Raw genomic sequence first — 14,400 nt, forward strand, 5'->3', positions numbered from 1 at the left:
TTTATTCAATTTATTAAAAAATCATGTCAATTTCCTGCAGGTTTAAACCCATATATTTTACATATTGAATGCAATGTACTTGTTATTTTTCATAGGTTAATGTTTCCTAAGAAAAGATAAAATCAAGTATGAGCATTTACTCTAAGCATACTTAGTATTTAACCAGAGAAAGAAAAGTATACCACCCTTGGAATACTGCTGATCACTTCAATTATTGCTACTAGATCTTTCCCAAGCAGAGGCACACAAGCTGTAAATTGGAAGTTCTGTTCAAGGTATTCCTCAGTTTTAACTCATTCAAGTCATATTACATCAGTTCAGATTTGGCATTACCTTAACAGTGCTTACCTAGCTTTCCTTAAGAAGCTCTCTCAAGTCTAGCTAATGTATAACGCTCAGATCAGCACAGCTGTATACACTGCTTTCAAGAATATGGGATCAGAGAAGCATTATATATGCTTTTTATCCAAGTGAAAGTTAAGATTATATTTGAAGTATTTATCATTTAGCTGACCAAAGAACAGATTCCTGATGACAGGTGTCTTTTTTTCTTTTTCTGTTTTTTTGGGTTTTTTTGTTTGTGTTTTTTTTTTTTTTGGGGGGGGTGGGTGGGTGGGGTGTAGGGTGGAAATATTTTTTTTTTTTGCCTAGATGCTGGATTTGTTTACATTTTTTGACTAGGAATAAACGAGAAACCTGTTAGTGAATGTGATGACGGTTTAAAGAAACCCATAGCAGAACATCATCCATTTTGTAAGGAAGACCTTCAAAGAAAGGACTAATTTTGTGAAATCAAAAGAATCTACCCCAAAATTTTGAAAGCTGCAGATGCAATGTGTTTGTCAAGTATAATTACATTTAAATTGTTCTGATATTTATTATAGTATTTCTTAGGATGGTACAATCCAATAGTAAGTTCTTAATCATTTATTGTAAGAAATACAGATAACTTTACTGTGAAACTGAGAAACAATAGGGGGTATAGTTAGAAAAGCTTCTGCTTTCTATGAAGCCTATTCTGTGTGGACAATACTATCAAGCTGAGCTATGCTAAAAATTATGGTTAGCTACAGTCTATACTCAAAGGAATTTTAAAAGAAGTGAGCATACTGTAGATTTACAAAGGAAGTTTGGAGTACATTTATTCCCACTCTGCTGTGCCTGCTCCTTCATGAGCCACCAATTATGTTCTAACCTGAATTTCATTTGACTCATTCCAAAGAGAGGAAGGGCTTTCAGATGAATTAACAGGAAGAAAGGTTGAAATAGTCAGAATACTTAGGACCATGATCCCACCAGACATAAAAGATAGATATAAAAGGTAGATATAAAATAATAGTTCCATCTGCTGCATTTTCAGAAAGGTTGAGTTTTAATACCAAGTCACAGAGTGACAGACAAAATAATTGCTAGCAATAAATTACTTCAGTTTTAGACACAATTTACCTTAATTCATGCAGACCACCACTCATAGGTGCTGAGGGTAGGCAGACAACAAAAAACAGTAATCCAGTAAGACTGTACCTTGACTAAATGAATCATAGCATCCTCAAAGAAAACCAGGTCCATTCCAGTACCACGGACATTCTCATTGTATGTTTGTAAAAACATATTTAAACAATTCCGTAGCTGATGAAAGGAGGAAATTGGCTTATAGATTTTGGGAATATCTGAATTAACTTCCTCTGACTTTTTGCCTAGAACAAAAAGCAAGTAACAAAAACTTAGCAGTTTAAATGACTGATGAATGCTCAGTGTGGGGATGAGTAAGTGAAGGTAATTAGAAGTCTCTTTAACCACCCAGAACCAGGTTTATTATACATACTATTACATATTAGACATACATCTGAAAGTGCTGCCTTTACCCTGCCTACAAGGAATGGCAAGTTCAGCTGCTTAATTCTCAAAGGCAATACCAGAAATAAGCAAGGAGCCTTCTTTCTCTACATCTGAAACTTGAATGATGAAAAACTGAAATTAACTTAGATGCTAGAAGCAAAAGTACCATCAGAGAATGAAAGTAAATAAATATTGCAGTTAAAAATTGCAAATATTCTTTTTTGTAACAGAAAAACACTCTAAGTTGATTAGTGAAATCAAACCAGTGAAAAAGAATTACTACTAAAATGGAGAATCACCACAACAAAAAAGTATATTCACTGTGAAAACGCATACATTTGTTTCATCAAGTGATCTGAAAGGAATTGTCAACCCTTCCCTACCCAAAGGAAAGGAGGAAATATTGTCTCTGTCTCATCTTTCTGTTCATAAGCATTAATCATGCTTAAAGGTGATATGCCTTCGTTATAAGAATCCTTACTCAGCAAATAAAATGACAGAAAAGTTGAGGTTGGCAGGGACCTCTGGAGCTCATCTGGTCCCTTTTCTCAAGCAGGGCCACCTACAGCTGGTTTCCCAAGACCATGCCCATATGGCTTACGAGTATCTCCAAGGAGAGAGGCTCCAGTGCTCTGGGCAGTCTGTGCCAGCACTCAGTCACCCTGACAGTAAAAAAGTGTTGCCTGATATTCAGAGGCAACCTCCTGTGTTTCAGTTTGTGCCCACTGCCTCTGGTCCTGTCACTGGGCACCACTGAAAAGACCCCAGCTCTACCTTCTTTGTACCCTCCCTTCAAGTATACATATATATTGAGATCTCCCTGAGCCTCCTCTTCTCCAGGCTGAACAGTCCCAGCTCTCTCAGCCTTTACTGATAGAAGAGTCCTTTAGTCATCTATGTGGCCCTTCTTTGGACTCTTCCCAGTACATCCATGTCTTTCTTGTACTGTGGAGCCCAGACCTGGACACAACACTCCAGCTGTGGCTTCTCCAGTGCTGAACAAAGGTGAAGGAACACCTCCCTTGACTTGCTAACAACATTCCTTCTAATGCTGCCCAGGATGCCACTAGCCTTTTTCCCTGCAAGGGCACATCGCTGGCTTATGCTGAACTTGCTGTCCACCAGCACCCCCAGGTCCTTTTCTGCAAAGTCGGGTGGCCACCAGTATATACTGGTGCACGGGATTTTTCCTCTCCAGGTTCAGGACTTTGCACTTCTCTTTGTTGAACCTTATGAGGTTCTTGTCAAGGTCCCTCTGGATGGCAGCACAACCCCCTGGAATATCAACCACTCCTGACAGTTTTGTGTCATATGGGAATTTCCTGAGGCTATATTCTGCCCCATCACCCAGATCACTAAGGAAGATGCTGAAGACCCCTGGGGTACATCACTATTATTGTCCTTCAACTAACCTTTGTGCCATTGATCACCACTCTCTGGGTTTGGCCATTCAACCAATTCTCAACCCATCTCACTGCTCATCCAGCCCATACTTAGCAGCAAATAACTGACAAACTTCACTGGAAGAGTGCCAACAAACAGACACCATGGGGTTTTTGATTGGTTGATGGATTGGTTTGGTTTTCCTCAAAAAATAACAGTACAGACAGTACAATTTTGCTTTTATTTACAAGCAGCTACCTCCATTAGTTTCAAAATTTCACTAATAATATGCTGAAGGATATATTTTTCCAGTTATCATAAGTCAGTCAAACAGTCAGTTTTGCTAAGCCTCCTCATACTGAAGAAATATATTATTCATATATTATCTCTAACTGGTGGAATTAAAATCAATTAAATAAGTAATTCCAGTAAAATAAGTATTTCCCTAAAGCTTAGTAAAGCACTGGAAGTCAGTGGAAAGGGAAGTAAAGGTGGGGAAAAAGCAATCGAACTATATTTTATTTAGAATAGTATCTGTAATATTTTTCCCATTTTAATTTTGTTCTCAATTTCCTTTTCACATATTTTGCTTTTACAAATTAGCAGTGGTCCAATAATCATGTGGCTTAAAAAAAACCAACAACCCCCCCCCCCAAAAAAAAAAACAGAAACCAAACTTACATATGTATATTAACCAGTTTCATGAAACTGCCTTTTACCAGAGAACCAAACCTCTCAAAATAAAGTGATGATTAATTCTCATTCAGTTGTCCTTTATCTTGCATTCTGTGTATGCCTGAAGTCACCTTAATTTCAGAATTCTTTAGCCCTGTATTGTTTTGGCATATAGGAACACTCCTTTAGATTAAGACCTAATTAAACTAACCAGCTTCTTATTTTAACCTGCAAAAACAGTGGTTACACAAAAGGAATATTCTAGGGGTAAATACATCTCTTGTAAGTTGAATGAAACATTTGAATCACTAAGCTACTGAGAAAGAACCTATAAGGAATACAGCAAGGAGTTAATTGTAGTGAACCTTTTACAGTTTCAAAACATTTAAGGTAATTTTATCAGATTAATCCCATTTCTGCAGTTTTATCATTAATGTGAAAAGACAGCATGATCAAGTACTAAACCCAAGAAAGGGCAGACATTATTTACAGAGGCAGCTAGTGTGATATATTTTAATATATTTATTAAATAATTTTAATATATTAAATAAATATATTTAATAAAATTATATAATATAAAATATATTATTTAAAACTCTTGTTTAGTCTTAAGATTCAGAATCACAAGTACTAAATAGCAATGTCCAAACTAGCTGATAAAAAACACCTTTGAACACTTTTGAGGGTCTTGAAAACACTAGCACCACTAACAATTTCTGTGAAGCTAAGATCTAAAAGTTGATGTTTGGGCTACTTCATTAATCTCAATTAATGAAAGGGACAAACACATTGTGCCTGAGCATAGGGTTATTTGAAATAGATGTCAGATATATTTTTTTATATATTTAAGAGCTCAGAAATCCAGTTCCTGTTCTTAGACTTCCATTATAATGGGCAAACCTAAATTCCATTAAAGGGACAATTAAAACAAAATTCTACTTGTTATTCTTTTCACTTAAAGCCAAAACAGGTAGGGGTTCTCAAGGCTCTGACAAACATCGAGGACAAAACATACCCTTCCTAAATGAGGGCCTCTTACCTCCGACTTTGTATTTAGATGAAGTTTCATGCTAAAAGGCACATTACAGGGCAGGTACATTTAAACTGTCACCAGTTTATGGTGCTTCTTTTTGCATTTATTTTTCAGTTCAACATAATGGTTTCTAGTGTAGATTCAGATTTTCACATTAAAAGTCACTCTTCATTTCCTCAGTATGTACTCTGACTTATATTTCAGTCCTCTCTACATTGCTGTAGTTTAGCAAGTTATTTAAGGATAGAGTTGACTACTTTCTCACTCCACTTTGCTTTTTACTTCTATTTGATTCCTTCCAATCAAACATTTCCCATCCCTTACTCTCCTTTTGTCACTGCCTTCTGACTACTCCCAACTATCCAAGAAGAGATTTAACTGGCCTTTGACCACTCATGCCAACCTTTTATTGCCTCCACTATCCACCATTACAGTGATAGGAACACATATAATTGAATCATCCTATGGCTTAAAAAATGACCTTTCCCAAATCTCAAACAACTGTTCTCTGTTCTTCTGCATCAACTAACAAATATTCCAAGGTAATTTAGCAAGGTCAGCGACACAGTGTTTTTATTTAAAACACAAAATGATGTTGTTATAAGCAATATGGGTAATTCAAGAGGTTTTACTAGCATTCAGGAGATTCTGAAATAATACTCATTTGTTACAAAATCACGTATTGGGTATTTCCTAAGAAGTACTGGATTAGCCCACAGCCAGTATTTTTTTATTGGGTTTCTAGGGGATGGTAGCTAGAGTGCTGTCCTTTAGTACTGCAACCCCACCATTTCAAGTCATTCATACCACGCTGCTTTCTTCATTTTAGATCAATAGTAGACTTACGCTCACTATTTAGCAGTTTTGTCTATTTACCACACGGATGGAAATGGAAGCAAGGCTTTCCTATACAGATAATCTGCATATATAAATACAGCTTAAAAATTCCATTAATATAAAGATGTGCCACAGCTGGTAACACAGACTACCTTCTAAATCACTAGACAGAACAGCCACCCATGATGCATAAACTTACTATGCACTTTTAAGACATATTTCTATTAGCATCTATTTTGTCATACCCCCCCCTATTCTTGCCACCTCCTTGGCTATCAGAGTCTATCTTTACCAGTTATTCCAGATGCATCCCTTAAGAAGTCAACAAAGAATGCATCAATTTCAGGATCCAGCAAAGCTTTTGTTTCTTCAAATTCCTCCGTGATGAGTTTTGCCACAGCTGCGTCAAACCAATTTACATCTTCCGAGGTTGTGAAACGATCAGCAAGAACACACTTACATTCATGTTTCCACAGTTTTATCAGTACCTATATTTAAAAAAAGAAAAAAAAAAAAAGTATTTCATTCAGATTAGGCTTCCAACAGAGCTATGCTAATTTAAAAGCCATGCTTTTATGTATTTATTTGTTTATTTTAGTATCATATTACCACTAGAAAACAAATAGTAGTGTTTTGGCGTTTATTCAGGAGAGATACCTTGAGCTTCTCATTCTGTTCAATAGCATTTCAGACTCACATCCAGTCAACTGTGCAAGAAGTCTTATTCTAGCATTCCAAACCAGAGTTTATTTACTGAACTAGAATTTAATTTCCCTAGACCTAAAAACATATCCATACATGTTAGAAAATGTTTGTGCGCTGATAAACAACTTTTTGAACTGGTCATTAATAGAAAGTGGGTGGAAATAATAGCATAATGGCATGAAAAATTTCATGTCAAATGCAGATATCGCTCCCAATACTATATCCAAAGTAGTTAGAGAAAAAAAAGAGGAAAAAAGTGTGTTTATATTATTCATTCTCCAGATTCAATATATCTTTAATGTCCTTTGGTTTGGTCATAGAAGGTCCAAAGAAGGACCTTAATCCTAGCAGTACTGGTTTTAATCTTACACTATTAGTAGCAGAAAAAAATTCCAAATGCTCCTTGAAGACCTCTTGCTTAAGCAAGCCTACAGCACTTCGTACAAATGACACAACTATGTAAATTCTCAGAATTAATATCTAAATTTATACAAACAGATTTTTAACAAATATTTGTTATACTTTAAAAAACATTAATTGAGAATATATCGATATAGTCATCTTAGTGCTGTATAGTTTTAGCTTCAGAAATTAAAATCAGTTCTAATATTTACATTTTAGATGTAGTAGAATTCAGGAGCTTATTCAACAAGCAGAGAAGTACATTAAACGTGAAGTGATTATATAAACCAAACGTATAACAAATTTTCTGTGATTACCATAAACATTGCTTTTCCAGCACTTCATGTTTCAGTGCTCAAAACACCAAATTACTTTTCCTTAAAACAATGAAAAGAGAAATGGTGCATAAAGTATTCAGCTTTTCTGGAAGAAAGGTAGATTATGGAAAAAAAAATATCACTATGGCTCATTAATATTTCTTCCTTTTAAGCTGTAAGCCAGAAATTATTTGTTAGAGAGATATGAGGCAGTGAATGAAAGCCTCAAGATACTAGTGGAGAGAGGAGAATTGTTTTTTTTTTTTTTAATCAACATATACACATTTCCATTTGGTTAAAATAACCAAAGTTCATTGCTTCTCGTAATTTTCTTTACTTGCTTCTTTCAAACAAACTAGCATTTTTCAGTAATAGAGCAAGTAGATACAAACAAACCTTCTTCTGTCAAAAGAAGCATCATTTGTTACAGTTATGAAACAAATCTGTCATTTCAGTTAGCACTGTAAAAGCTAGAACAAAATTCCTTTGCCTCAAAAAAAAAAAAAAAAGGCTGAAAAGCTTTTTAAATCAGAAATTATATTTTTCTAAAGCAAACTCCAATGCCAAGAAGTTAGACTCTTCATCCTTTTTGCTACACTAATTATACACTAATTACAACAAAGCCACTGATGTGCTGCACTCACCTTTGGTTCATTGATCACTTCTGATGTAGCGTTCAGCATTCCTTGCCAAATCCTTGAGAGGTCTCGAAGGCTGAAGACATAATGGAACTTGGCTGGTGTTGGCAACATTTTTTGCTTGGTAGTCTGCCACAACCTGCGTGTCAGTGGAGCCAATTTGGCTACTGCTTTCTTCACATCTTCTGAAAATCCCCGCTCAGTACAATAGTGCCCTTCTGCAATTACACCTGTGAAAAAATTGCCACATGAAAGATTTTTCTAAGACACACTAGCGCAACACCAAGACTTTCGTTCTTCCTAAATTCCTTTGTCTTTTTTTCAATCCCAAAAGCCTTCATTAATTTGTTGAAATGGTTTCCTAGTCTTTCTTCAAATCTTGTTTCACCTGGCCTTAACACCATTCTGCCATCAGCTCACCGGTTATTTAGCTCTTAATTAGTGGTCTGTTTAAAATGTTCTTTTTTCCACCAAAACAGCTTCCACAGTATTTGAATAGATCATCTCTTCTCTGAGACTAACTTGATACTGTCATTTGTGAGAGTCTAGTCATTTGTCACTCATTCTTAGCACCAGTAGCACCTTAGCAACTCTCCAGAAATGTCATTAGAACTAGGAAAATGGCCTTCATGCTGTTCTTCCTAACACTTAGCATACCAACAGATTCAGAGATATGACTGGACCTGAAAAATATACAGATTGATGAAACTGCAGGTGGGGAGTGATTACTGAAGGGAAATGTGCTGGTAAGCAAATCGGAGGGGGATTAAGCCTCAATTTTAATCACAATGTTTATAAATAGAGGGATAAAGAAAAATCAACTACCATTTTCAAAAATGGGATGGATACAAAGCTAATTTCCCTTTACCAAAAATTTTGTCAATGGAAGAATTGGAAGGCAGAGTACAGTTGAACACAGAAAATTGTCTCTTGAGCCTCTGTGGAATGTCATTGCGACCTCCCCCAGGGTGGATCATGGCAGCCAAAAACTGAATGTCCACAATGTTGGTAAATTCACCAGGCTTTTCCAGGTTATACAGTCCACTCTGTTCCATCAGCTGCCTAACTATCTCATTAGTGACCTGTAAAATAACCAGATATTATGTAACAGGATATCATACACACAACTAAATGAAATACAAAGCAAATTATTGAAATTATATTTTAAGGAGTACTTGAACTACTTCTTGTAGTCACTATATTTATTTTCAATTAATTCATGACAATATTAAACTAGATGGGTTCTTTAAAAAGACTGTTTAAAAATCGAACACTGCAGAACAAATTTACCCCTTACTGCCTGACTGAGAAGAGAAGCCACTTTACAAGTGTATCAAGGAAAGAAAGAAAATAATTTTTTCCTTCTTTTTTCCTCTTTTACAAACTAACCTGATCTCCCCATTCATTTATTATGGGCATATTCACATCATCAATGAAGATTGTCATCTTTTTGCCTGCAGGCGGACCGTAAGTTGTGCCCATGCGCTTGTCCACATAACTTTCTATCGTACGCTGTTAAAAAGCAATTATTAGCATAGTTACAAAGAGCCCTTCCTTTCACACAATTCAATCATTTAAACATATATATGGCTTTGTTGCACAGAATTTTAATAAGGAAGATTTAGCCAACACATCTGCTGGAGGTAATTGCACTACTTCAACTACAATGTCTGAAATTTCATGCTATACAGCATTAGTCAGCATCAGATATAATAAATGTCTAGTGTAGACAACCATGACTAAACAGTTTCATAATTTTGAAACCATTTCAAACTGATCTTTCATCTTATTCATTTATCAGCAAAATTGATGATTACTAGCAATAAAGATTAAACTAATAACCTGTCAGATCTGAAAGATGTGATTCTTGAAGACCTTACCAGCAGACACTAATGTACTTCATAAAAGCATACGGCAATAATTAAACTCACATACATAAATAGACTTGACAAAATAACTTTGTTTAATAGTAAACTTACCACTGCTTTTCTTCCCATCATCTTTCCATTGCCCTGTTCTTTTTATGGTCCAGTTTTTACTTATAATATACCAAGTGAAAGTTCACTTAACCATGCAGATTCTTTAGTGCAATTACAAATATCTGCATTCTTATATTGTGCCTAGGCTCCTGCACAGTAGCCTGGAGAGCCTTTTTACACAAGTGGCATCAGTTAGACCAAGATTTTAGAAAGTCAGAGTAATGTAAAAGCACACATGTCATAACAGATAATGCTTTGGTCTAGTTTGTTGTCAGAGACTTGACTGTTAGACTTGCACATCTATTTCAAATATCTTGATCATCAACAGACTATCATCTATCATCAATAAACGACATCTAGTTTATGAAAATAATTATAAAAATAGATGTACCAACACTACTTCTTGTTTCTATAGCCCAATCAATAGAAGAAAAAATACTAAGGAAAATAAGACCAAAATTACACACTTGTATATTAAAAATGTTGATAGTTTCTGCTATGCTATAGAACCAGGTGACAGATGATGCATCAAGCTTATAGACAGCACTTATGTTTACAGCACAGACAATGCTTCAGCTCGGCATACCAAACCACATTAAAAATATTTCCCATATATATTGCCAGCAGGTTACAGAAACTTGAAATAATTCAAAGTAGCTCAGTACAAATTTGGACAGACAGTGTAGGTCAGGTTTTAAGTATTCATACTTCTATTTAGAGCAGCTGCACTGCATGTGATGCTTTTTAAACAAGTAATTTAATTTACTGAAATTTAAATGGTAGACAGCACACTTTTTATGACAGATTGTTGTGGGTAACACTTATTTTACTCATGGCTTTTAGTGAAATCTGAGGGAAGTCGCTGACAGCTCTACTCAGTTAATGAGTTTGACATAAAAATTAAATGTGATGAAGCAAATAATATGCATGGTATTGTAACAGTCCAAGAACAGCTCAATAACTACCAAAGAAGTTGAAGGGAACATGGTTTTTACATAAGTCTTTTGTCATGTGTTAGGACAGTTAGTCCTTCTGAGCAGGTGCTTTTTAGTTTCTGTACTCATTTTCAATTAAATAAACCACTTTCAGAAGCATCTTAATGGCAAATTCTCAGAGCAATCTCTGAATCCAGTCACATTGTATTAGAAAGTGAATCACTACTATACCTGGAAAATTAATGGAGTAGTTGCAGATGAAAAATTCAAACTCTTAGCCATATGGCTTTCTGGATTGTATTTTGACATAAAAACTTTGATGATAACAGTCTTTGCAGCTCCTTGCTCTCCAATTAATAGGACAGCCTAGACAATGACAACGTATGAAATAAGATGAAACACAAGAGGCATTTTGGAAAAGCCTAAGCAATCCCATTTAGCTTTTAAACAGAAATGAAACTAGAAAAATTTATGTAAAGGGAATTCTCAACTAGGGATGCGTGGAAGCAAAACAGTTACTGTCAGACTTTTGCAGGCCTCACAAGTTAAAAATATTCACAGCTAATGGTCATGTCAGTCAACACAATTTAACTAACAAAGGAATGGATTATTCTTAAAAGGAACTGATTATTTGAAAAAGGGTGTACCATTTAGGGCTTCAGTATCTAAAAGATTTCAGTTGCTGTTGTTATGTACCATATCCTGCTAATCTGACAGTTTTAGTGAAGAACAGGTTGCATAACTTAAAGGTACATAAGTTCCCTAACTGCCCAGTGTGGGCAGAGTTCATATTAGCAGAGTCTAGCATTTCACTGGTCTGTGTGCTGCCCCCTCTCCAACAGCTACGCAAAAAAATTGTTTCTATTCTGACCTGATCTCAGCTGTAATTACACTTATCTGCACTACAGAAAGGACGGGTGAGAGGAAGACCAAAAAGATCTAGAAGCAGTGAGTTTACATGAATGAATGTAGCTCCTGGAAATACCATTTTATATTAAAAAAATGAAGTTCTTCCTTTTCAATAATATAATAATAGTTCACGAATGACAGTGTACTGTATGACAGTGTACTGTCAGCACTATTTAGATGTGAAATACAGAAAAGTACCTTGCCCTGCTTCGCGATGGTTTTAATAAGGAAATCCATTCTTACATTGTCAACATTAGGCACAAGAATGGAGCTGTACTCTGGAGTGCTGCTACTGGGATATACATACTCTTCAACACGCGTATTCCAGTGCGTCCACTTACCTAATAAGAAAGAAATGAAGTTAATGTTTTAGAACTACAAGGCATTGTCATTTATTTTCCACTACATTGACTCATCTGTCAGTGACTCTGTGTCATATACAGTAATTCCACTCTGTAAATTCAGACCAAAATTATAGAATCATAAATTCATAGAATCTCTCAAGTTGGATCTAAGAGGCTTACTCTTTCCTACATAAATTATGACAAGGACAAGGCTTGTCTATTTTTGTTCACTTGACAATTCATCAGCACAAAGTCCAGGCAGCTTTCTGTAGCAATATATCCACATTCTGATTTCTCACAGGAAACAGGGAAAAAGCCTTATACAAGTAAAGCACAGCTGTAAAAAAACCCTACTTTTGTGTTCCTTAGGAAGCTACAAAAAATATCTGAATTAATTCTCCAAAAGAAACCATTTTAAAATTACTTTTAAGTTTTACCCCATACCACCCAGCTGTGTTACTAACCGTCAGATGACACATAATAATCAAACATGGTATCTTCACTGCCTTCTGGGATACAGGGAAGATCAAGTTTTATTGTTGCATGATTTCGAAGCCAGTGCTCCATTTTGCATCTGTCTTCCAGTTCTAGTAATGCTCCTACACTCCACATAAGGGAGAAGATGTACAGCCTTTCCAAGTATTTTGGAGCCAATTCCCCTCCTTGCTCCTGAAGGATTAAGTTAGGTTTTTATTTTCAATAGCTGGAGAAAATTCTACTTGATAATCATCAGTAACATCAGATTAAAAGCCTTCAGTCATATTTACTGGTGTCTTTGTCAATTAATAGACTGAAACGCTATCAAGTAGACCACAAAATATAGAAAAGCACCCTGTAAACATCACTTTTAGTCAACCATTACAGCATGTGATCTGTTTAAGTTCTGGTTTATAATGTGATAACGATCCACCCAAAAAAAAAACCAGAAGGAAAACTGCTGTCTGATGCATGCTACATGTCAGTACCTAACATCAAATCCAAATGTGAAAAAGGGCACATCCTAGCTATTATTTTCTAAAGAAAAAGGAAGTATTCCTTACCAACCTGCATCTTAATTTTTATTCCAAGTCATCAAAGAGTCTCCTCTCTACTTAACCTCATAACTTGACATTATCTCCATTAGACTAAGTAAATATTAAAAAAAAAAAAGGACAGTACCTTAGGTGGGATAAGGCCCTGCAGCATATTAATGCTCTGCATAATCACAAAGGCTTCCAACATCTCAGTCTTGCACTGCAGAGACTGAATGGTGAAACGGTATAAGTCTGGGAACGATGAAGAATACAGCTGACGTAGAATTTCAGCTTCTTGGAAGGAACATCTTTTCAAAAATCCCTGTTAAAAAGCATGGTGAGAAAATAAATCTGATTCCCAATGCAAGTGTCAGCAAATTCTAAATGTCCAGTGAGCATGGAAAGTTGATTTCTTTTTGGGGGAGGCTCAGATTCCCTGCCTGTTGGGCAGGGTTTGGCTAGCAGAAAGTCAAACTTTACCCAAGTATGCATAATTCCTACTGGATATTAATCAGGGACACTGAAATAAAAAAGCACTTCAAAATTTTCAACAGCACAAAACCCGTTCTTTTCAAATATTTTTAATCACAATGGCTGTTTAAGGTATACAACAACTTTTCAAACAAACATCTTATGTACTGAACACAAGTTTGATTTATTTTGCACAATGTTAGTCCCTAGCAGTGATATAGGGTACCCCAGGGTAGTTGCAGAAAATATCAATATTTCAGGGGTGGTGTAAGGGACAAGGCCCAAGTGACTGTACTGTGGGCCTGGGCAACACCCCAGGAGAAGGCTCCAGAGGCAGCAACAGGCAATATAGGGCTTAATGATAAAAAAAAAAAAAAATATCAGAAATCAGCTTTTTCTTACTGCTATTGTCTCCATTGCTTTCTTAAAGGGCAGAAAACTGGAATTAAACACTGAAAGTTTTGTTGAAAGCTATTACTACAGAACATTAGGTAGATTCTTGGGAACTCTTACATTTCATCTTTACCAAGATATTTGCTACATTAAAAAATAACATAATAGGCTTAAGTCTCTAAATGCATCCTTCACTATATCATTACCAGCACTCACTCAAGATAAGGATTTTTTTTTTTCCGGTTATTGGAAGATCATCGATGGCATAAACAAGGAAAAAAACTCACTTTATAAATCACTTTGAAATTTGGATATGTTATATACTCTTCTTCTTCCCCAAACACACTTACAATATGTTATGCTTTTCTAAATTATTAATTCCATGCCAGAGGGAAAGCAACCATTGCTTGGTTCTTCATTTTACTTGTAGAAATGTTAACAGACAACCAAGGAAGAACATAATTTTTAAAATTACATACATTGATGCTGCATTGACTTTATTTCTGGTTCTAAATCTCAACTGCAAT

At 35.6% G+C, this 14,400-nt stretch overlaps 1 protein-coding gene across 1 annotated transcript in view; it reads right to left on the reverse strand.

The window, feature by feature from the left end:
- Positions 1–14,400, reverse strand: part of DNAH5 (dynein axonemal heavy chain 5) — a 122,114-nt gene that overhangs the window by 42,678 nt on the left and 65,036 nt on the right. Inside the window, 9 exon segments of the mRNA XM_040588837.1 lie at positions 1,525–1,697; positions 6,060–6,255; positions 7,836–8,059; positions 8,698–8,911; positions 9,219–9,341; positions 10,975–11,109; positions 11,851–11,993; positions 12,461–12,665; positions 13,155–13,331. Of these exon segments, the coding sequence (XP_040444771.1) occupies positions 1,525–1,697; positions 6,060–6,255; positions 7,836–8,059; positions 8,698–8,911; positions 9,219–9,341; positions 10,975–11,109; positions 11,851–11,993; positions 12,461–12,665; positions 13,155–13,331 (1,590 nt within the window).

The sequence above is a fragment of the Falco naumanni genome, chromosome 3, assembly GCF_017639655.2.
Source record: "Falco naumanni isolate bFalNau1 chromosome 3, bFalNau1.pat, whole genome shotgun sequence".
NCBI lineage: Eukaryota > Metazoa > Chordata > Aves > Falconiformes > Falconidae > Falco > Falco naumanni.